The sequence below is a fragment of the Lepidochelys olivacea genome, assembly GCF_965140295.1.
Source record: "Lepidochelys olivacea isolate rLepOli2 genome assembly, chromosome: 4".
NCBI classification, from domain to species: Eukaryota; Metazoa; Chordata; order Testudines; family Cheloniidae; genus Lepidochelys; species Lepidochelys olivacea.
Window position 1 is genome coordinate 67,051,844 of NC_140414.1, and position 24,148 is coordinate 67,075,991.

General features: G+C 41.2%; 1 protein-coding gene across 3 annotated transcripts in view; it reads left to right on the forward strand.

Annotated features, from left to right (window-relative positions):
• The window catches only part of RBM46 (RNA binding motif protein 46), a 42,806-nt gene that overhangs the window by 8,283 nt on the left and 10,375 nt on the right, over positions 1 to 24,148 (forward strand). For 2 of the 3 annotated variants that reach the window (XM_084625540.1, XM_084625542.1), the window contains exons 4-5: positions 9,710 to 10,177; positions 11,227 to 12,009. In XM_084625540.1, coding sequence (XP_084481666.1) covers positions 9,710 to 10,177; positions 11,227 to 12,009 — 1,251 coding nt within the window. Of the gene's footprint in view, positions 1 to 9,709; positions 10,178 to 11,226; positions 12,010 to 14,273; positions 14,331 to 24,148 lie in introns of all 3 variants that reach the window. The other variant, XM_084625541.1, reaches the window with a different exon arrangement.

The following is a 24,148-nucleotide window of genomic DNA, read 5'->3' on the forward strand; positions in this document are numbered from 1 at the left end:
TAATTTGGAGATGTTAAATATAGTCTCAAACAATTTGTATAGCACCATTGTTCCCAAACTTCTGAGTACTGCAACTCCCTTACAGATACTGTACAATTTGGTGGCTCCCCACGACTAAATACCATTTTTTTTACTGTCTCAGGACACTAGCTTCAAGAGGGACCACTACTTCGGTTGGTTTGGGGCCTTCATTTAACTGTTCATTTGGTTTAATTATATAATGTGATCTAATCCAGATTTTTAAAACAATAATTTGAAAATTATGCATTTTTTGACATGTTTGGACACAGCTGAAGATTTTAATGAGAAGAATGGTCCTATTTCGAGCTGTATGGTTGCACAGTGTTTTCCAAATTTAAATGATTTCTGTGTTTAGTTTTCACAGAAATCATGGGTAAAAACCTAGACTCAAAGATAACTGGAAGTGAATGGGAGCAGCACTTTCAGAGTTTCATCACTGAGTTCTTTATACTGTCTTTTAACAGAAATCCAGAATTCCTGGATTGTTATATTTGAAAACTTCTACAAGTGATCACTTGACAGTGTGATACTTAAGGTTGGTATGGAGTAGTGTGTTACCAAGAATCTGTTTTTAATCCAATCAGTAACAAAATTAATGTTCAAATCTAGGAAAATATTAATCAAAATGGGATTACAACTCAGACAAATGAGTCAATATTTAGACTTTAGTGGCATTTTGATTACTTCCACTCTGTTCTGTTAAAAAGTGTGGTAACACTGGAAACATCTTGGTAACTCCCTTTTCAATGTGGCATTTCCAAAGAAAAAGTTGCTTCATGAATTGCCTGGTTTCCTTTCATATCTAGTATATTTGCTTTCCTCCTTGAAGTTAGGTTCAATGCATCAGTCGGTCAAATATTTCCACTAGGTAAGCTAATCTAGTCAAGAAGTCAGCATTACACATGTAATCTGCAAGGTCTGTTTTCCCAAGAAGGAAAATTCTGATTTTTGTCGCTCAAAGACATGTAAAGCTTTCCCATGTGACTTCTCTGTGAAACAATTGTGGTCAGAGCCCATCTGTTCTCACATCATAAAAAAATGTCTGTTTGCTGCCTGGAATTAATAAATTTGGTAACTGTTGAGGTCCTCGCATACTTCACGTTGCAGCTTCTTAAATGTCAAAGCTTGGAGGTGAATCATGTAGTGAGTCCAAATTGTTGCTGGTGCCACTTTCTTTACTCATTTTGCAACCCTACTCTTCTATCCCATCATGGCTGCTGCCCCATCAGTGCACAGCCCCCCTTTCAAAACTTTCATCCACTGTGAATTTATTGAGGATCTTGTTCTTAACTTGTTCTGTCCGCTGATTCTGGATGTTTTCTGTAAGATCCATCAGCAAGTTGACGGATTGTGGTATTTAACATAGGAATGTTTTTCAGTGTTATAGTTTCTTGTTTCCTAATCATAATTCTATTCATGTCTATTGCTCGTAGAAGGGTCTTGTTTATGTTTTTCAGTTTGCATGGTTACAACATAAGATGCTTCTAAGACTTTTTGAGGAACAATTGCTTATTTAGACATTGCTCTTTTGCCTCCTTAATTCTTCTTGTTTCCAAAGGAAAAAGTCACAGCTCTTATTTACAAATTCTAGGTGTTTGCTTTCTAAATGTTGCTGTAGTTTTCCTGGCCTTGTGCTTTCATTTACTAATGCTTGAAAACAAATGATACATTGTGGCTGTGGACTTTCCAAAGTAGTATCAAGATCTGAAAACCCAAACATAATGTAACTATCACCATATTATCTACTTCCTTCCTTTTCTGTTTAACTTTATTAAAATCGTCTTTAGCTGAATGTTTGCTTACATGTATGCTTAGCACTTGGTAAAAATATTTCCATTATAAAAATAAAACTCACCTGTCTCAGCCTCAGCCCCCTACCGCTACATGCTAGTGCAGTGGTGCTGCTGCTGCTGGCGCTGGGAGCCTTTCTGTGCACTTGGCTTCAGCAGGGGGCCTTCAGCAGAGATTTCTGGTGAATACTTCCCACAGCAGGAAATCTCTCTGCTGAGGGCCCCCTGCAGGAATGGAGATCATGGAGATGCTTCCAGTCATGGTGGTGGTAGCAGCAGGAGGACAAGACCCAAGTGATTTCTAAGCTTAGTTTAATAGTCTCTTAATTAGGGAAAAACCCAAAATGGGCATATCTGCTAAAAAAAAATTTTTCTCATACACTCGTGGCTCTCCCATGAACCCTTCATGATTCTCCAGGGGAGCCATGGGTCACGGTTTTTGAGGCATTGGTGTAGCACATAAAAATTTTGCCAACGTCTGAAAAAAGATTCGGAATCTGACCATGCTGGAAATACACCATTCACAAATTGCATCAGCAGTGTGTCTGATGACAAAAACTTCTGAAGACAACATAGCCTAACTGCATTTGGCAAAATGATGTGCTGCTTCAGTCTCTGACTATGGTATGTATTTTGCATGAATTCTTTGACATGTAAGATTAGACTGACCAGTGAAGGTGCTGACAGATACTGCTGGCAATAAAGTTTGGCTTTGCTGATTTAATGTAACTTTAACCCTTTGGAACTAACAGATCTAAAGTTGCAACCATTAAGTGCCTAATGCACTTTGCATAAACACTGAGTATTTGGTAAACCCAGCTAAACTAATCTTGAATAGCTGTGAAAGAAAGATTCAGTATATATAACTTGAATTTTTTGCAATATTGAGTTTATTGAGAAATGCAATTAGATCAGTTCATTGTCTTAGAAGAGATGGGAACAAGAGTTTTATTTCAGATGTCTATTTAGGACTTAATTGGTTAGTAGATTGAGAGTGACCATAAAAAATCAAGTCATGTTAACAAAATCCATTATTGTTTAACTTTATGATTTCCTGATCATACAAAGCATGGGCTGTATAGTCTTAATATCTGCACGTGTTTCTGCCCCTTTTTGTGAAGATTGAAATCTGTGCTGTCTTCTCTGTCCCCAAATCAGGCATCTGCACATAGGAAAGGGGCCTGCTTGTGGTAAGTGATAGCAGTGTTAGATTGCCAGTTGTGTTAGCTACCTTGTCCTGTGATCAGTCCTCTGAGGAGAAGTCTTAAATGTTAATAAGGCTTAAGGCTTTATTAACGTGGAAGTGGTGCACTTCCATGCTATGGACGTTTGGGGACAATGAAGTGCTATGTAAACCCTGGTGATGTGGCTCCAAATGGATGCTGATAGCCCTGGAGGATTCCCTATGTACTGTGCAGTTCTTTGGCAACCCAGCAGGCAAATCTGATCATTCTGTTTGGAGGCTAACCTCACCCAGCCAATCTGGCCTAGCAGAGTTTTCATCTCTGCTGCAACTTTTCTGCAGATGAGGGTTACCTGGTCCACTAAATGTTATGTTTGTACACATTTAATCACTATAACATTATTTACAAAAGTTATTGTAGTGTGTGTCTTATTGATAAACTTTCACATAAAATGTAGGCAAATTCTTATTCACCTTCTGGAGGCTCGCAGGCCTGCCTCTTTCTTATTTTCCCCTGTTTTATTTCTTTCCTCTTTCTCCTATCTCTCCATGCTGTCTGTCATCTCATAATTCTCAAATCTGCTCTTTGTTTTGCATGTAGATGCAATTTAGTTTTTAAAGCTTTTTTCCTCATTCATTCTAAGTTGTGAAAGAGAGTGCAAAGAGGAAGGATATGTTAAAGGGGGGTGTTCAAATTGGTCTGCAAAATTCATCCTATAACTTTTAAAACATCTGATATTATATTTTGTATGCAGTGGTGAGAGATAACAGATATATCAGATCTGTTGTGATACCAGGTAATCAGTGCACGTGAAGACTTAGCTTGGCTAAAGGAGAGAGACATGGATTTGATGGGTACTTTCAGACACCAGCTAAAGATTTGTCTGGTTTCTCTCTTCTTCAGTGTTAGGAAAGACCGTTCTTTAGTCTGGGGCACCATTGATTCAGATTCTTTTGTTCTGAGAGTGACTGAAATGAGGGACAGTTAAATCAGAATGGTTATTCCAGTCTTAATTTGAAATAACTGATATATTGAAAGTAGTATGAATACTTACATCTACTAGTGTAAAGATCCTAGTGCACACATTGGTACTTAGAAAACAGGGAGTACTTGTGGCACCATAGAGACTAACAAATTTATTAGAGCATAAGCTTTATGCTCTAATAAATTTGTTCATCTCTAAGGTGCCACGAGTACTCCCTGTTCTTTTTGCGGATACAGACTAACACGGCTGCTACTCCTGAAACATTGGTACTTAATATGCTATGGATTTGAATCACTGTATGATTTTAGTTGCATATTCAAAATTTGACAGGATACAATTTTTTAATATTTTCCAAAGGAAAATTCACCTATACTCTTCAAACATGCTCAAATTTATAAATCACAGAATCCTAGAATATCAGGAACGGCTCTCAGGAGGTCATCTAGTCCAACCCCCTGCTCAAAGCAGGACCAATCCCCAACTAAATCGTGCCAGCTAGGGCTTTGTCAAGCCTACCTTAACTTCTAAGGAAGGAGATTCCACAATATAAGTAAGACACCTCTTAGCATAAATAAACTTGGACATGAAGTGTATATGAAACTTAATTTGGCATCAGCTTGTGAAACTGGAGAATTATGGGATGAGCAAAATGGGTACAATTTTCTTGCAATTTTTGAAGTTAATGAGAGAAAAGAGACTGCAAATAACAAAATTCTGCATCCTTTGCATATTTGATAATGTCAACAAAGTGAAAAATATGCCATATGTTTGTGTTTTGGCAAGGAGAAGCCTTTTGTTCTGTTCCATACCGTGAGCAAAATATGGTATAGCACAACCTGAGGGCCCACAAACCTGTTACCTGACATAGCACATTCGGATCAGTATAATGTTTACAGGGTTGAGCAAAAGGCATTGTATTTGAAAATAATGAAGCATATTATTGCTAATTTTGAACCTGTTCTCTAATCAGAACTTCAGTTGAAATATTGAATAAGTGGAGAATGTGCCATAGGGATGTGCATTAATTTTGCAGCACAAATTGGAGAGGAGAATTTTGCAATTGTTTTGGAACTTTACATCTTTGACAGTAAAATGTATTGATCTTCAGCACAAGAGAGATGCAATATTTGATCTTTTTGTGATAAATGTCATTTTTTGAATACGCAGTCTGGGTTACTTTATTTTGGAATAATCCTCCAGAGTTTTAAATCTGTTGCATAACCATGGTGTGTGTGTGTGTGGTCTTTTAAACCCTTTGAAGTGCTTTAATAGGCTTGGAGGCGCTACTGTGCTCAGCTCAGATGCTAGCTTGAAGGACTTGTGAGCATGGGAGCAGTTTCATGGTGCTGCTTAGCCATTCCGAAGGAGAAGCCAAGTTTGCAGAGGGAATAGACCACTCCTGGAGTGGGGCTGGTTAGTCTGACCTCAGATACTGCCGCCTCCCACTACCTTCAAGAGATGGAAAAGAATTCTCCCTGTGGCTTCTGAGGATCGGGTAGGCTCACACTAGGGTGACCAGACAGCAAGTGTGGAAAAATTTGGAGTGGGGTGAGGGGGTAATAGGAGCCTATATAAGAAAAAGACCCAAAAATCAGGACTGTCCCTTTAAAATCAGGATATCTGGTCACCCTAGCTTACACCATACTTCCAGTAGTGAAAATCTATTATGGCAGCTCAAATTAAGGTTGTAGCTAGTCTCCCACATTAGATAGAAAACGAAAGAAGAACTAAAATGTGTATTTCTGGGGGGAGGAGGGATGGGGAAACAGAAGGAACACCCTAAGAACTGGGAAGCTGAAAAACAGAACTGGGGCCTAGGGGAGGAAGAGAGGTATGGAGAAGCAACTTTTATGGGTTATGGTGTGAAATTTAAGTTTCTTTCACTGCCCGTACAGTTAATCACTATTATATTAAATGCATACCTGAAATGTAAAAATCTAATCCAACCTTAGCCTTGTCTGTACTACACAGTTTTGCTGCCGAAACAGTGGAGGTGTACACACAACAATGCTCCTCCCACTGATTTAACTCCTGCTACGCTGACATAATAAAACCATCTCGATGAGCGGCATAGAGCTTTTGGTGATAAAATTTAGTGACACTGTGTCAGTGTAGACACAGGGCAACATAAGGAATTGCACAGTGCCCCCAAGGAGGCGTTGCACAATGGCTATCATTGCAGTTTCTACTCAGCTGCTCTGCAGCCAGATATACATGTGCGCCCCCCTCTCTCCCTCCACGCCCCACTGTCTCAAAGCCTTGGGAATTTTTGAAATTCCACTTACTGTTTACTTGGTGTGGACAGCACGCATCACATCTTCCCAGCTGACCATGCTGACTTTCTGCAACAAATGGCTCCCTGGTGGAGTATACCCGAGCTATTGGGTCTGGGGAGAGAGGAGGCTGTGCCCTCGCAGCTCTAATATAGACATAGAAACTTTGACACCTAGGAGGAGCTTGCTTATTTCATGGATGAGGAGGGGCACGAAAGGGACATGCAGCATTGCTGTGCTAAGATAAAGGAGCTGAGGCAGGTGTACCAGAAGACTCCTCATGCAGCCCATAGAGATGTGCATTCCTTGCCCTCCCCAAATTCATCCCTCCCCCACATTTCTCTCATGTTCCTAGCCCATCACAGTACCTCTTGCACTCCACCCCATGGCCGTTTTCCATAAAGACAGGTGCATTTACATGCAGCTGTGAGATCCTCACTTCAGTGAGTGTTGCTCACTGCCATGTCCGTTGTAAGAAATGTTAATCTGTGTATTGCTGTTTCATAAAAATTGAGACTTACAAAGCCAGTGATTCTTTATTTGTGACCTACACAGGGTGGTTACAATGTAAATTCAAACACAGTGCCAATCACAATGTTTGCAGATTATAATTAATGCTCAGGCAGGAATCATTGCATGGGTCATTCAGGGTGGCAAGTAAACAATGCCTGGCTCAGTTCATTACAGAAAGACACAGGGACTCATTGTCAAAATGCTGCTTCAGAGCCTCCCTGATTTGAATTGCCCCCTATTGAGCCCCTCTAATAGCCCTGGTGTCTTGCTGTTCAAAATCAGCTGCCAGGCGATCTGCTGCAAAGTTTCACGCCTGGGGAAATTTTTCCGCCTTAGCTTCACAAATGTTATGAAGAGCTCAGCAATCTCATATGACCATGGGAATATTTTCCTCAGTGAGGTCTAACCTGCCAAAAAAGAAGTGCCAGCGACCCTTTAATCTGCCAAATGCACGTTCTACCATCATTATGCCCCTGCTGAGCCTGTTGTTGAAGTGCTGCTTGCTGCTGTCAAGGTTTCCAGTGTATGACTTCATGAGCTACAGGAGTAAGGGGCAAGTTGAGTTTCCCAGAATCACTATGGGCCTTTCCACATCCCCTATTGGAACCTTCTGGTCGGGAAAGAAAGTTCCTGCATGCAACTTTCTATATAGGCCAGCATCATGCACCTTTCCTAAGCAGCCCGCGTTGATGTTAGTGAAATGACAAAGGTGATTCACCAGTGCCTGCAATACCATAGAGAAGTAGCCCTTTTTGTTGATGTACTCTGTCACAAGATGGTCTGGAGCCAAAATTGGGATACATGTGCTATCTATTGCCCTGCCGTAGTTAGGGAACCCCATTGCCGTAAAGCCATCTTCTATTTCCTGCACATTGCCCAGAGTCACAGTCCTTTGTAGTAGGAGGCGATTAATGGCCTTGCACACTTGCATCACCATAACCCCTATGGTGGCTTTCCCAAGTCCAAACTGATTCGCGATTGGCTGGTAGCAGTCTGGAATTGTCAGCTTCCACACAGCGGTTGCCACTTGCTTTTCCACCATTAGGGCAGCTCTAATTTTGGTGTCATTGTGCTGCAGTGCAGGGGCAAGCTCTGCATGCAGTTCAAGGGAGGTGGCTTTGAGCATACAAAAGTTCTGCAGCCACTGTGTCATTCCATATCTGCATCACAATCTGATCCCACCACTCTGTGCTTGTTTCTCAGGCCCAATAGCGACAGTCCACCAAGTGCAGCTGCTCCATGAATGCCAACATCAATCTTGAATTGTTTCTTTCCATAGCACACAGCAGGGCAGGCAGCATGGATTTCTATTCACATTTACAGCTACTGAAATACTGCAGGATCAGCCACATTGTATTCATAACACTTATCACAAGACTGGCCCCAGCACAGTGATGAGTGCAAAGCTTACAGGGACAGTTGAAAAACAGCATGAAATGCATTTGGAAGCCCTTGGAATTATGGGATGGAGAAAACTGCATCATGGGGGGCAGTGATCTTGCCTCATGATGCACTGCAATCCACTCCCAGAACTAGCAGGAGAAAGTGATTTGCACTGCTCTCTGTCCATGCTAGAGTACCAACAGTGGACGCATTCCACCGACACAAGGTGTGTTGTGTGAACACGCACAAGTGACATAATTATAATTAAGGCTTTGTGTTTGTCATGGATATCGCAGAACTCATGGATTCCGTGACTTCCTGCAACCACTGTAACTTCTGCAGCAGCCGGTGTGGCTGTTCCCTGGGCGGCCCTAGGGTCAGCCACACCGGCCACTGCTGGAGCAGCTCTGCAGCCAGCTGCTTGGATGGCCCCACAGCCATCTGCACTAGCTGCTACTCTGGCGGCCCTGGGCAGCTGGCCCTGGGGACGGCCTGAGCAGGACCACCTGAGCAGCAGTCTCAGGGGCAGTGGGAGCAGCCACAGCTCAGTGGCTCCTGGCAACGATCCCGGGGTGGCCGGAGCAGCTGCTGGCCCCCCAGGACTCCCCTAGCCATGGCAGGAGCAGCAGCAGGTGGCAGTCAGAGTGGCAGCGCCCCCTCCCCCCCCGGGGCTCCCCACTTTGGCAGCTGGTGCCGTAGGCTCCTCCTCCCTACAAGGCCCCCCCCTTGAAGCACCCCTACTCAAGATTCAATCGGGTATTTATGGTATAAGTCATGGACAGGTCACAGGCCTGTGAATTTTTTTCTTGCTCATGACCTGTCTATGACTTTTAGTAAAAATACTGTGATTAAATCGTAGCCTTAATTATGATTGTTGATGTAATTTAAGTCAACTTAACTCTGTAGTGTAGATATGGTCCTAGACTCTTCCAATATTCATAAAAGTGCTCTAGATAATGTTAATATCAATTGGATGCTATGTATAAATCCAGGTGAGAGAAGCTGAAGTTGTAATTTCATGAAGTATGACACTCTTGCAATTCATAAACACAGCACCAGGAAAAGAGCTAGCTTTTGGATGAACACATTCTGTATGTTTAAGCAGTATGTATCTGGAAACCTTTGCCATAACTATATCTCAGTTGTAGTCCGGGAAGGATTTGGATTGATTTCCACCTTCCATTTTATGCAGAGATATGTGCAGTTTGGAAAGCTGACGTATCCCTTACAGTAGAATGTCACTGACTCTTTTTGGACAAAGCATTAGGGATTTACTTTTGAAAATTATTTGTGTAACATGTATTTTCTTTAACTTTCTGTAACTTAGTAAATGTTCTTAAAAAACAAACAAACCCAAAAGCTGAATGGGGTTGTCTTGTTTTCAGAACTGTAGGGAATCAAGAAAAGATAACATAAATCAATACAGTAATAACCTTTGTAACATACTGTACAGCATTACCAATACATCAGAAATGTGCTTACAAATTCTGAAAAAATACTGTTTGAGAAAGTTGTGATTATGGCATTCATACTTACTGGTTGCTGGACAATTTTTTTAAGGTTGGGAAGGTCCTCCCCCACCTCGTGGCTGTGAAGTTTTTGTGGGAAAGATTCCTCGTGATATGTATGAAGATGAATTAGTCCCTGTTTTTGAGAGAGCTGGGAAGATTTATGAATTCAGACTGATGATGGAATTTAGTGGCGAGAATCGAGGATATGCCTTTGTGATGTACACAACTAAAGAAGAAGCCCAGCTGGCCATCAGGATCCTTAATAATTATGAAATTCGTCCAGGAAAATTTATTGGTGTCTGTGTAAGCTTAGACAACTGCAGATTATTTATTGGAGCTATTCCAAAAGAGAAAAAGAAAGAAGAAATCTTGGATGAAATGAAGAAAGTTACAGAAGGAGTGGTTGATGTTATTGTTTATCCAAGTGCTACTGACAAAACTAAAAATCGTGGCTTTGCCTTTGTAGAATATGAGTCTCACAGAGCTGCTGCTATGGCTAGAAGAAAACTAATTCCAGGTAAGCCTTTAATTTTATTATTAAATGTGAAATTTTAAAAATCAAAGCATTCATAGATTTCCACTTTTGGATCTGTGCTTACACCACCTTTATCTTACTCAGTTGATTTCAGTGGGACTTGACACACACTTAGTTCTATCCTGACCAGGGATTTTTTTAAATTGAGGGATGAAGATACTGGAATTGGGAAAGGGAGAGAGAGCAAAAGTTTCAGTAGCAAGGGAGAGAGTTGGAAGGAAAAGGAGAGAAGAGATTGGGGAAGCATAGTTGGAGAAACAAGAAAGAAAGGCCAAGAAAATGTCTACCACCAAAGACAGGGCGTGAAATCCTGGTCCCATTGAAATGATTGACAAAACTTCTATTGACTTCACCCAAAGTCTTATGTTGGTCACAGACAAGAAGCATTGACTTTAAAGAAGCTTATCTAAGCCTTGAAAAGTAACAGGAGAAATAATAAGGCCAACTCAACAAATGTAAGGAAAAAAATGGTATGGCACTCAAATTTGAACTTTTTTTAAACATAACATGCTTTATGATATTCAGTGAACTTGTTTTAATGCATATTGGGCAAGTACATTAATAGGGCTTATTCTAACATGGACACACATTATTTTGTGTTTTCTTCCCACCCACACACAAAGTATGACTATTTTAAAAATACTGTACATTGCATCACCAACTGGCAAAATATTTGACTACTTGAAACCACATAGATTTCACAAAAGCAATCATCTTTAGCAAAACTGGCACTGGTTGTGGTTTAAGCAGAAGCAGACTGAGTACTTTTTAAACAGATAAACATTGCTGAAGAATTTTTTGCAAAGTTTTATTTTTCTTATTGACCTTTATACTTTCAAGCAATGTCTGTTTAGCAAAGTGAATGCAAATAAAACATTTCATAGTGGTTTGTTTCAAATTTAGTATTATAAATACCATAGGCTTATTTCAGTGTTTTGGTTCCTGGAATTGTTAATTAATATTATTTTTCACTTAGCTTTCTTTTTTCAGTATTAGGCATTTTACTTAAATCTAATACTTCTTTGTCCTAGGAACATTCCAGCTATGGGGACATACTATTCAAGTAGACTGGGCAGACCCAGAGAAAGAAGTTGATGAAGAAACAATGCAGAGGGTTAAAGTATTGTATGTAAGAAACTTAATGATCTCTACTACAGAGGATGCAATTAAGGCTGAATTTAACAAATTCAAGCCAGGAGCAGTTGAACGTGTAAAGAAACTGAGAGACTATGCTTTTGTTCATTTTTTCAACCGAGAGGATGCAGTTGCAGCTATGTCAATTATGAATGGAAAATGCATTGATGGAGCTAGTATTGAGGTAACACTGGCAAAACCTGTAAACAAAGAAAGCACTTGGAGACAGCATCTTAATGGTCAAATTAGTCCCAATTCTGAAAATCTTCTAGTTTTTGCTAACAAGGAAGATGGTCATCAAAAATCGTTAGGAAAACCAGGAAATCTTTCAGTTCGTCTTAATGGTCAGCACAGTCCAAGCCCCCCTGAAATTGAAAGGTGTACTTACCCATTTTTTCCAGGGACAAAGCTTACTCCAATTAGCATGTATTCTTTAAAATCCAATCATTTCAGTTCTGCAGTAATGCACTTGGATTATTACTGCAACAAAAATAACTGGGCACCACCAGAATACTATTTATATTCAACAACAAGTCAGGATGGAAAAGTACTCTTGGTATATAAAATAGTTATTCCTACTATTGCAAATGGATCCCAGAGTTATTTTATGCCAGACAAACTCTGCACAACCTTAGAAGATGCAAAGGAATTGGCAGCCCAGTTTACACTGCTACATTTGGGTAAGTTTAATAATTATTTTTAATTAGTTCTTAGGAATTGAAACCAGAGAAGGTTACTTTAAATTTGTTCTGTGTATACGTAGCCTACGTACTTGCTGCCTGTGGGCTAAGTACATCTTCTTTCCTGTATTCTCAGTTCACCAGTCTTGATCTGTAGGGTGGTGTCACTGTTGTTCGTGATAAACAAGAAGCACAGTGCTAAAGAAATCTTCAACTTCACACATCAAGAGCCATTTTTCCGCTTTAGTTCCTTCACATGAATGCAGGTTGTAACAATGCATCTCTTATTTTTTATCTTTTTCCTACTTCTGTTTTATACTTTTTCCCATTTCATCTTCTCTTTTGAATTGAGTACAAAGTGGGTTCCAATAGGAGTTTCATCATCATATGGTATTAATTTTGCCCACAGGAGATGATTTAGACCATAGGCTACAGGAGAATTACCAGGAAGAAGAAATAGTTACATGTTAGGAAGAGCTATAGCTGCTTTCAGGAGGGATTGACTTACCTGTTTTTTTAGAACTGAGGACTGTGGCAATAGAAAGGTGGCTTTACATCCGCCTACCTCGTCCTGGGTCCTGTGCCACAGGCAACTTGGTTAGACCAAAAGGATAGAGCTCTATATGAAGCTGAGAATCACGGTGGATTTGATTTAAATCATGATTTCATTTTTAGAAGGTACACACTATACATTTTTAAAGTTATTTATTTTGAAAACTTTTCAGATTAGTTTTACAGCTATATCAGAAAATGAATGACTGGTTATTTAATTTACTAAAGGTAATTGAAGCAGTATTTATGAAGTCATTGGGAGGTGAACTATCTCCAATTCAACAGGTTAATCATTAATATTTGGAGGATTTTTTTGCCATGCTGTATTAGAAGGAGAATATCACCAGACAGACATTTAAATTGTTTTATTTAACTAAAACAATAATGTTATGTAGTCTTGATTTTTTCTTCAACAGCAAACATATAATATTTTAACAAAACAAGCACATGAATTTTTGAATTTAGTTAAACATTGAAGTTTTTCAAAATCAGGTTTGTTTTTGTTTAAATTGTTTTTAACTAAAATATTTAAATGAAATATTTAAAAAAAATTGACTATGTCAGCCAGGTCAACATGAGAAACTTAAAATATTGGCTTCTGCAGCTAACTCAGTCATCTTCACCTTCATTTTCCTGTTTGTTCATAATCTGGAAAAGAAAAACAAGCTTTCCTGCTTTTTCAGGTCCCAAACAATTTGGAATGAATTAGTCCAAAGGAAGAAAATATTCTTTCTACACCGGCAGAAGAAGCGACTGCTCTAAAAAGTGAGATTATCACTTCAACGGTCTCTGAATACAAGTCCTTAAGTGACTTACATCAGTTCACTGGTGTGACTTTCTTTAAAACATCATCAGCAAACATATGTTTCTTGAATGGTTCACCCTTAGCTCTAAAGTTTATTATAGTTGGCATTACAGAGGGATGATTGCTGGATGTCCATGTCATAGCCAACTCCTCTTCTTCAGCAGTTAAGGTTTGACCCTGGTACCGAGTATTGAGAATGTTTGCAAGAAAATGAGCTAGAGATAGTGCTTTTCCCATTTGTTTTTTTAATGCTTGTAATTTAACTGTCGTTGCATATTTCTCTTTTTAAGATCTCACTCAGTTCCTTCGAAATTTCAACAGTGTCAGCAATAAAACAGCTATTTCCCTGCATTTTGTTCAAGGCTACAGAAATAGGCTTCAGGATACTCAGCATGTGTTCAACATTTCTCTTAAGCCCAGTGTTGAGAACTTTGGCTGTGGCAGTGCCATCTATTTTTTCCACAGTTTTGTTCACAAACTGTCGTCAGATTAGGCCAGTTCTTGATATAGTGCTCAAAAAAGTCCACTACTGAGTTCTGTTGCACGTCTTGTGGGAGAGTTAGCTTGGTTCCTCCCACTTTTTTTCAGAGCAGCTACTGCAAAGTGGTTGTTACGGAAGTATTTTGTAATTTCAACAACATTAGCCTTTATTTCTGGAACACTGAAGTCTTAGGCTAGAAGGTGCATCAAATGAGCACTGCAGCCATATGTTAGCTTGGGACTCTTCGCTGTCTTCTAAATTTCTTCTCATTTTGGATACATTTGCAGCATGGTCTGTGACCAAGCTGCGTACTAGACATTTGAATTTTTTCATCAATTACCTCTTTTTGTAATCTGCTGGTTCTTATGACAGACTTATCTATGGTTGTTTCTGGATGATGGAGATTTTTTTTCCTTTTTGCTTCAGGTGATCTACTGTGGCTATGTGACATACATGATGTGACTGAAACACTATTGTTGGCAGGTATCTGAAACTATAGAAAATGATGGAGATCCTGAAGATGGATGGTCTTCAGAATCCTGTATCTTGAGGATGGATTCTCCTAAACAAAATATGTTAATGCAGTTATTTAATTATTATTACCATATTGCTCATTTAGTATTACTCATTGCATTCACTGACACTCAGTACTACTTTAAAGGTGAAATTGTAAAAGGAAGGTCTGCCTATTTCAACTATTCATTTTTCATTACAATTGCATCTAAAATGATAGTACCATAGAGTAACAACTATATTTTTTGCTCAAACATGAGAATTCAAGAATAGTCCAGAAGGAAGACAGGAAGTCCTTAAGAAAGAAGTATGAAATAAAAAAGTTTACCAACCTGAAGATCCTGCATGTTCAGATATGTTCCTTTCATCATCTTCAACGCAGCTTCCTCCTGAGAAGGAACACTTCTCATGATGTTGTTCCATGTGGGCAACCAGGCCTTGCATTTCTTTGTTGCACTGTTTGCATGCATGTCTGTCTTACACACAGGTAGAGGAACTTAATTAAAATATTCCAAAGCTAGATCTCTTTCATGTCCTGCTGCCATTATAGGTTTTCTCTTCTAGTGAGAGAATAGTATGGTAGATCTCAAATCAATGAAGGCTACACTCAGAAAGACCTCAAGGCTTCTGGAATATGCTGCTCAGACAGTTCCACTTTTGTTTCTACTCCCTGTCCCTCCCATCTCACATTTATCTCCAGACTTCTTCTCCTTGTCCAGATCTATTCCGCCCCCAACAATCTTCTATTCATTGAACTTTTTGAAAGTTTGCACTTTTAGAGAGAGGTAAGGGATTGACTCTGTGTACACAAATGTGCAGAGGGACAATTGGGTTGAGGTCTGTTATTTCTCACCTCTATATAGTATTTATTTTAAAACATTTTTGCTGTTAACAAGCATGTTATCTCTGGATACACAAATCCACAGTCTGAGAACTGCAAAACTAAGCATCTCTGATGGTGTCTTCTTGACTGAGCACTTAGTCCCATTGGGTAGATATAAAGATTAAACTAAATAATCTATACAGAAGGCTCTGGAACCCCATAAAATTGGGTCCCTAATCCATGAACTATTGTAACTCATTTACTAAACTTTCCTTAAACATTACATGACTATATTGTCTCATACTATAGAATTAGAATTTATAATCCCTATTCCATGATGAGATATCTTTGAGCTATAATGTATCTTAATTAAAACTATCTTTAGTTTTAGTGTTAAAGGGCTAGTAATGTAGAATTATTCTCTGATGGCCATACAAATTCTCTGCTTTGTCATTCCTTCAGTGGATAGGGCCTAATTCAGATTTGAAATGACATTTCTCCTTCTCTCTCTGTACAACACTGTAGAACTTGTGGACATGAGAAATAGAAGAAAAATTAGATTAACCAAAAATATCTTTTTATTCCAGGAAACTACTGAGAATGTTTGTTTGGATTGTTGTCTTAATTCCTGAACATAGCTGGTTGTCACTTGGAGGCTAACAATTTTGCCTTTTATTGCTGGACAGACACCTTGTGTGTGAAGTTTAGTTGTCTCTTCTTCAGAGAAACAGCACAAAACAGTTTCAGGTTTCTTCTTTTCTTTGATTTTAGCCTTCTCCTCCAAAAAGTCTTCTGGAAGGAAATGTCCAATATGTACAACCTATTCATTCCCATCTGTTCTGTACTGATTTGTTTTATTTACATGTTGTTGGTCATCTCTGGGGAAATACTTTTGTCAGAGTATGTATCCTTGGCTCATAATGTACAAAATAGAAAGGCTGCAAGTTGGTTATTTATGCTCATTTTCTTTAAATGCTGTAGACTTGGTCAACTTTGCATCTGCTAACAGCCTTTGGGAGATGTATCCCGAAGGTCCAGTATCTCTTCTCACTGTCCTCAGAACTCTGCAAACCAGGGGCATTCCCACTCCAGATCTAGTTTGGGACTAATCAAAAATTAAAAAAAACACTAACTTGAAATACAGCCTGTGTGTCCACACTGCCCCACAGTTTGGACCATGGAAGTGTGCACCCAAGTGCTGTGCTGTATCTCCCCTATGTGGACACCGTGGGTGCCAACTAAAAGGTTCCGAGTAGGGCTGTAAATTAATCGCAGTTAACTCACGTGATTAACTAAAAAAAATCAAACAATAGAATACCAATTGAAATTTATTAAATATTTTGGATGCTTTTCTACATTTTCATATATATTTTATTCTGTGTTGTAATTAAAATCAGTATATTTTATTTTTGATTACAAATATTTGCACTGTAAAAATGAAAAAAATTAGTATTCAATTCACCTCATACAAGTACTGTGGTGCAATCTCTGTCGTGAAAGTGCAGCTTACAGTGTAGATCAGGGGTGGCCAACCTGTGGCTCCGGAGCCGCATGCGGCTCTTCAGAAGATAATATGCGGCTCCTGCTAGGAGCCAACTCTGGGGAAAAAATGGTGGGTGCTCAGCACCCACTGGCAGCCCTGTCAGCGCCTGCTCTCTCCCCCCATGCCATCTGCCCTCTGTGATCAGCTCTTTTGTGATGTTCAGGAGACTCTGGGGGGGAGAGGGGAGGAGAGCGGATGTGTAGCACAACTTCATCCCTCTCTCCCCCAGCACCTCCTCCTCCCTCCCTGTGCTTCCTGCCCGCCATGATCAGCTGTTTTGCGATGTGCAGGAGGCTCAGGGACTGGGGGAGGAGCAAGGACATGGCTCTCTCGGGAGAGGAGGCGGGAAGAGGCGGGGGGGAGGTGCGGGTGGTGACTTGGGGAAAGGGGTTGAGTGGGGGTTGGGGCCTGGGACAGAGCCAGGGGTCCAGCAGCTCCTGGCCAGCACCAGTGTCTCCTTGAATAAAGCACACAGTGACCAGTTGGTGTGGAAATTTTTAATCTAAATTTTTTTTATACCATCTAACAATGGAAGGCAAATGCAAACAGAAAAGAAAATACACAGAGATGAAAATCAAGGCTTTCAACAGGAATGGGAGAATAAGTACTTTTTCATTGAACGTAAATGGTAAGGCCATGTGTCTTCTTTGCTAGACATGTATCTCTCAGTTCAATTCTTCAAACTTGCAGCATCATTTCGCTTCTAGCCATGCACATATAGATCAAGAATTCCCACAAGGTTCTCCGCACTTTAAAACTGAAAACTTTGAAAAAACAAACAGATGTAGAAGCCCAGTTCTTCACCAGATTTGCCAACTGATCGCAGACTATAACGTTAGCCTCCTGTTATGTGGCCTGGCACATAGCCGATGTGAAAAAGCCCTACTCTGAAGGGGAGCCTATAAAAACGTGACTCACTGATGTGATTTCAGTCCTGTCACCAGAAAACGAGAATCTACAGAAGAAAATTTCTGACCTTCAGCTTTCACACCGCACAACGGAACGCAGGGTCTCCAACCTGAATGGGGACATGGAATCGCAACTGCACTCAGAACTTCAGTAGTGTGAGTATTTAAGCATCACTTTGGATGAGTCATGCCATGCACAGGATAAACCTTATTATCGGTATTTGTCCGCACTGTGTCTGACAACTGTGTTGTAAGGGAAGTACTCCTCAATATCGTGCCACTGAAGGACAGAACTTGTGGACGAGATCTAAAGGAGGCGTTGATGTTGGTAGTTGCGAAAAGCCACTTGCCTTTACACAAGTTCACTGCCATTGCAATGGATGGGCTTCGTCTATGTGGGGATCTGTGAATGGATTAGTAGGGCTTTGTAAGTTTGACGAGAGCTTTCCCGAATTTTGGACATTTTATTGTATTATTCATCGGGATCAACTGGTATCTAAAAATCTCAAATTTGATCACGTCATGAAACCTGTCTTGCACATTGTGAAATTCATTCTCTCAAATGCACTCAATCACAGACAATTTCAAAATCTAATTGAAGAACTGGATGAAGATGACTCCCCTGATGAGTTGACAATGGACTCTTATGCCACACACAGTTTCCCTGCTGTTGGCATAACAGAAAAGAAGCATGGCTGGGATGCTCCTATGCTACTCCAAACCTGTTTAGTTTTCATACTGCTTTTGCAAATACAGCACAAGGGAACTGGTTTGCCAAGAGAATCACCAGTTTAGGAAACTGCAAAAATGAGCTTTAACCACTTGCACACATACCCATGACTTGATGTATACACTTTTGGATACACCGGAAGATCTATCTCTAATTTTACATTAGTATCAGTGTAGAAATCTCAATTTCTCCCATAAGTGGTAGTATTAATATTTAGATCTTTTGGAGTCCACCTGGGAAAACTTTTGCACAAAAACTGAAAAATGCAATTTAGAATTTTTAAAAAAAATCTAATGATGTATACAATATTAAAAAAAATACTGAAGAAATAATAAGAAGTTGTTGAATTCTTAATAAAGTTAAAGCCTGGAGGAAAACAGCCAATTAAACTGTACAGGTTAATTTTTTTTTAAGTAACATTACAATCATTTTAATAGAAATGGTGATTCCTGTTCCCCAAAACAGTTGCTTCAAATTTCTCTTACTTTTTGACTATGAAGTGAGTTTGGTAGTATGTTGCACCTTAATGTTACAAGAAAGGAGGAAAGGAAAAATACATCTAAAATCAATATTTTAATATTAAATGGCCTGTTCCAGCAGACATTATGTATGTGCATCATCTTTTTCTTCCAGTATAGGTGCTCCATGTCAGAACGTGCGCACGTTTGTGCGCTCATGATCAGAGATTTTCATCAGCAGGGTCCTTGTCTGAGTGCTAGATGCCCTTGTGATCCAGTATGAGAGTATACAGGGAGGAGCAGACCCACTGCTATTCCAGTTTCTTCTCAGACACTTGCAGCTTGTGATGGAATAGTGCAGTATCCATTAGTTAGCCTCAGCTCGCTACAGCACTTGCTTAAATTTTCTTTCTTTTCTTTTAGCACAGTTTGTGCTTTTTCAAAGGTGGAGGGGTGTCCCCATCCCTTCTTCTGTTTTTTGCCCAATTTGGGCCATTGTTTCTGAGGCCTTAATCCACGTCTTGAGTGTCTTGAGTGTGGGTTATGCCCAAAACCCTGGGCTTCAAACCCTGCTAGACTTTCCATAGGTCTTTCCCCCATAGCAATGGACATTCAAGCTGCCTCTGCTGCCTTAAAGACTCTCTTATCCCCTCCAAAATGTAAGATCTGATCAGGCTTTAAGAGTAGATCTAAGAAACTGAGGGAGGACAGGCTCAAACTCTTTTTAAGGGAGCACTTGCTGAGACCTGTGGGATGCCAGGCATACTGCTGTACATTGAATCCACAGAGAGCTCCAGTTACTGTCTATACTGTGATGGTAAGCAAAGACCCTTGGGGCCTTCAGAACCATGTAAACTATAAAAGAAGAAAAGACCACCTTCTCCAGATCTTAAGACCACGGTCTCCAGCACTCCACAGATTCTTAGAGGTCACAGAGACACATTTCAGGCTGGTACCAATTCAGTGTGCTCCAATTCAGTGTATCTTTACACTGTCGATCTATGGTTCCCATGCAATTACAGGATCCATTTTGGGCTCCCATACCAACTCTGTCACCAGTACTGACACCATTTGTCCCTCCCATTGACATGGGCAATGACACTTCTTCTGATTCAAGGGGTCTATACAAGGTTCCCCCTTTCCGCCTCCCTCATTTGAGGTATACCCTGACTATGAAACTTCTAACAGGGCAACCCTGGCAAGGACATCCATGGGATCCTGACCTCTTTTCTTGTGCTCCACCACAGTGATCTTATTGGAATCTATTGGCCTCTTTATGGTGAACAGTTCTACAGCTCCCATTTCATAAGAGGGCCCATCAGGAACAGCATTTGCTACCCTTGAGCTCTCCCATGTGGCAAGCTCTTACAGAGGAGCAAGAGCCACGAGTGGGCGAAGAAATTCTTTCTCCACTGGACGAGGTTATTATGTCTCCCTCATCACTTATGTTGACTTATTTGAGGCCCTTTCAAGAACTTATGAAATGTATAGCGGAGACCCTACATATTCTGCTGGAGGAAATGTAGGAATCCTATCATAAATATAAAGGGAAGGGTAACCACCTTCTGTATATAGAACTATAAAATCCCTCCTGGCCAGAGGCAAAACCCTTTCAACTATAAAGGGGTTAAGAAGCTAAGGTAACCTCGCTGGCACCTGACCAAAATGACCAATGAGGAGACAAGTTACTTTCAAAGCTGGAGGGCCGGGGGGGGACAACAAAGGGACTGTCTGTCTGTGTGATGCTTTTGCCGAGAACAGACAGGAATGCAGCTCAGAACTCCTGTATAGAAAGTTAGTATGTAATCTAGGTAGAAATGCGTTAGATTTCTTTTGTTTAATGGCTGGTAAAATAGCTGTGCTGAATGGAATGTATATTCCTGTTTTTGTGTCTTTTTGTAACTTAAAGTTTTGCCTAGCGGGATTCTCTGTGTTTTGAATCTGATTACCCTGTAAGGTATTTGCCATCCTGATTTTACAGAGGTGATTCTTTTACTTTTTCTTTAATTAAAATTCTTCTTTTAAGAACCTGATTGCTTTTTCATTGTTCTTAAGATTCAAGGGTTTGGGTCTGTGTTCACCTATGCAAATTGGTGAGGATTTTTATCAAGCCTTCTTCAGGAAAGGGGGTGTAAGGCTTGGGGGGATATTTTGGGGGGAAGACATCTGCAGGTGGGCTCTTTCCCTGTTCTTTGTTTAACACGCTTGGTGATGGCTGCATAGGGTTCAAGGACAAGGCAAAGTTTGTACCTTGAGGAAGTTTTTAACCTAAGCTGGTAAGAATAAGCTTAGGGGGTCTTTCATGCAGGTCCCCACATCTGTACCCTAGAGTTCAGAGTGGGGAAGGAACCTTGACAGAGGTGGCAGAGCGGTGGGATAATTCTGAGATTTTTTTTTTTTTAGATCATTTTGAAACAGAAGCACAGTAGGATTTTAAAAGGACTTTTTTTCCCCTTTGGGCTGCTTGAAACAGGTTTTAAGCTGAAAGCAGTTAGAGGTTTTTTGGTCTCTGCCTGGGGGCCAAAGCAGCAAGCATAACAAAGTGATTTGTCTTTTTTGAGCTGGAGTTTTCTCTACCTCAAGGCAGGGTAGTTAACCTCCTGCAGGGAAATTCACTAGTTTTCACAGACCTGAAGAGGTTTTTTTTTTAGCTAAGAGCAACTAGAGGGTTTTTCTGTCTATTTGCCTGGAGACAAAGGATTTTTCTGTAGGCTGAGAATAGGTATCAGAGAACATAGGTGTCACATTACAGCACAAAAAAATTTTACAAGCCAGTTTTTGGGTTTTTTTTTAACTCTTGGGTGTAAAGTTAGTGAAAAACAGAGAGGCTAAGATGACAGAACTCAAGACAGAAAAAGCCAAAGAGGCTGCCCTCAGGAGAGAGATGGAGGCAAAGGAAAAAGAAATGGAGGAAAAGGAAAAAGAGTGGAAGCATGCACTGGAGAAGGCAAAGGCTCAGCAGAATAGCAATCCTTCTCCAGGTACCACTTCCCATCCCAGGAAGTTCCCCACCTACAAGGCAGGCGATAATACTGGGGCCGCCTTAGAAAACTTCGAAAGGGCCTGCCTTGGGTACAGCATCTCTACAGACCAATACATGGTAGAGCTGAGGCCGCAGCTCAATGGACCCTTAGCAGAGGTGGTGGCTGAAATGCCTAAGGAACACATGAACAAGTATGAACTGTTTAAAACCAAGGCGAGAGTCAGAATGGGGCTAACACCTGAACATTCCCGTCAGTGGTTCAGAGCCCTAAGGTGGAAACCAGACGTGTCATTTACCCGACATGGCTGCCACATTGTGAAAAATTGGGATGCCTGGATATCAGGAGCAAGTGTTAAATCTCCAAAAGATTTGCCCTTCCTAATGCAAATGGAGCAGTTCCTAGAGGGTATTCCTAAGGAAATAGAAAGATACATCCTAGATGGGAAGCCCAAAACTGTAATTGAGGTGGGGTAGATTGGAGCCAAATGGGTGGAGGTGGCAGAAAAGAAAAAAACTGGTTGCAGTTGGAGCGGATACCAGAAGGGACAACCTCAGACCACACCCTACTACCGGGGGCAGCCCAAGGCCCCAACTACACCCCGAGGAACACTCCAGACACCTTATCATCCCACCACACCGTTCTCCAGCAACCCATCTTGCCGCAGTGACCCGTCAGCTGGATGATGTTTTAAATGTAACGAGCTGGGGCATGTAAAGGCCAGCTGCCCCAAGAACCCCAACAGATTACAGTTCATTGCACTGGAATCACACCAGAGGTCTTCAGGCCCAGATACCTCCCAGATACTCTTGGAGCAGAGGGAAACTGTGAGTGTGGGCAGGAAGAAGGTCACCTTGTGGAGGGACACCAGAGCGCAAGTGTCGGCTATCCATGCTTCCTTAGTGGACCCCAATTTAATCGACCCAGAGATCCAAGTAACAATTCAACCCTTCAAGTCCAACTCTTTCAATTTGTCTACAAGGGCTGGTCAGGAACGTGGACTTTTGCAGTCTATGATGATTATCCCATCCCCATGCTGTTGGGGGAAGACTTGGCCAGTCATGTGAAGCTAGCCAAGAGGGTGGGAATAGTCACCTGCAGCCAGGCTAAGCAAGCTGTCATGTCTAGCCCTGTTCCGGAAACTTCTACTAGGACCCGATCAGAGGTAATGGAACAGGACCCCATGCCAACGTCTGCAGCAGCAGTAGTGGATCCAGTCCCAGAGACCCAGACAGAGCCAGTCTCAGAACTGAAACTGGCGGAACAACCAGCACCAGAACCATTGCCAGCACTGCTTCCAGTACTTGCAACCCCAACACCAGCGAGCCCCACTGAACCTGCACCAGCAGCAGCAGATAACCCTACACGAGAGGCTCAGCCGGAACCTGAACCCCAACATAGTGCACCAGTGGAGAGCGGTTCACAGTCAACGGAAACAGCCCTATCACCTGCATTGCTTCCAGAGGGACCAAGCCTAGGTCTACAATCCAATGAGGAACTGATGTCTCCAGCATCAAGAGAACAGTTCCAGACCTAACAGGAAGCAGATGAAAACCTCCAAAGAGCTTGGATGGCAGCATGGAGCAACCCACCGCCTCTCAGCTCTTCTAATCGATCCAGGTTTGTTGTAGAAAGAGGACTTTTATACAAGGAAACTCTTTCTGGTGGACACTAGGAAGAATGGCATCCTCAGAGACCGTTGGTAGTTCCAACTCAGTACCGGGTCAAGCTCTTGAGCTTAGCCCATGATCATCCTAGTGACCACGCTGGGGTGAACAGGACCAAAGACTGTTTGGGGAGGTCATTCCTCTGGGAGGGAATGGGCAAGGATGTTTCTACCGATGTCCGGTCTTGTGAGGTGTGCCAAAGAGTGGGAAAACCCCAAGACCAGGTCAAAGCCCCTCTCCAGCCACTCCCCATCATTGAAGTTCTATTTCAGCGAGTAGGTGTGGATATTCTGGGTCCTTTTCCAAAAAAGACACCCAGAGGAAAGCAATACATACTGACTTTCATGGCTTTTGCCAGCCGATGGCTGGAAGCAATAGCTCTAAGCAACATCAGGGCTAAAAGTGTGTGCCAGGCACTAACAGACATTTTTGCCAGGGTAGGTTGGCCCTCTGACATCCTTACAGATGCAGGAACTAATTTTCTGGCAGGAACTATGGAAAGCCTTTGGGAAGCTCATGGGGTGAATCACTTGGTTGCCACTCCTTACCACCATCAAACAAATGGCGTGGTGGAGAAGTTTAATGGAACTTTGCGGGCCATGATACGAAAATTTGTATATGAACACTCCAATGATTGGGAGCTAATGTTCCAGCAGTTGCTCTTTGCCTACAGAGCTG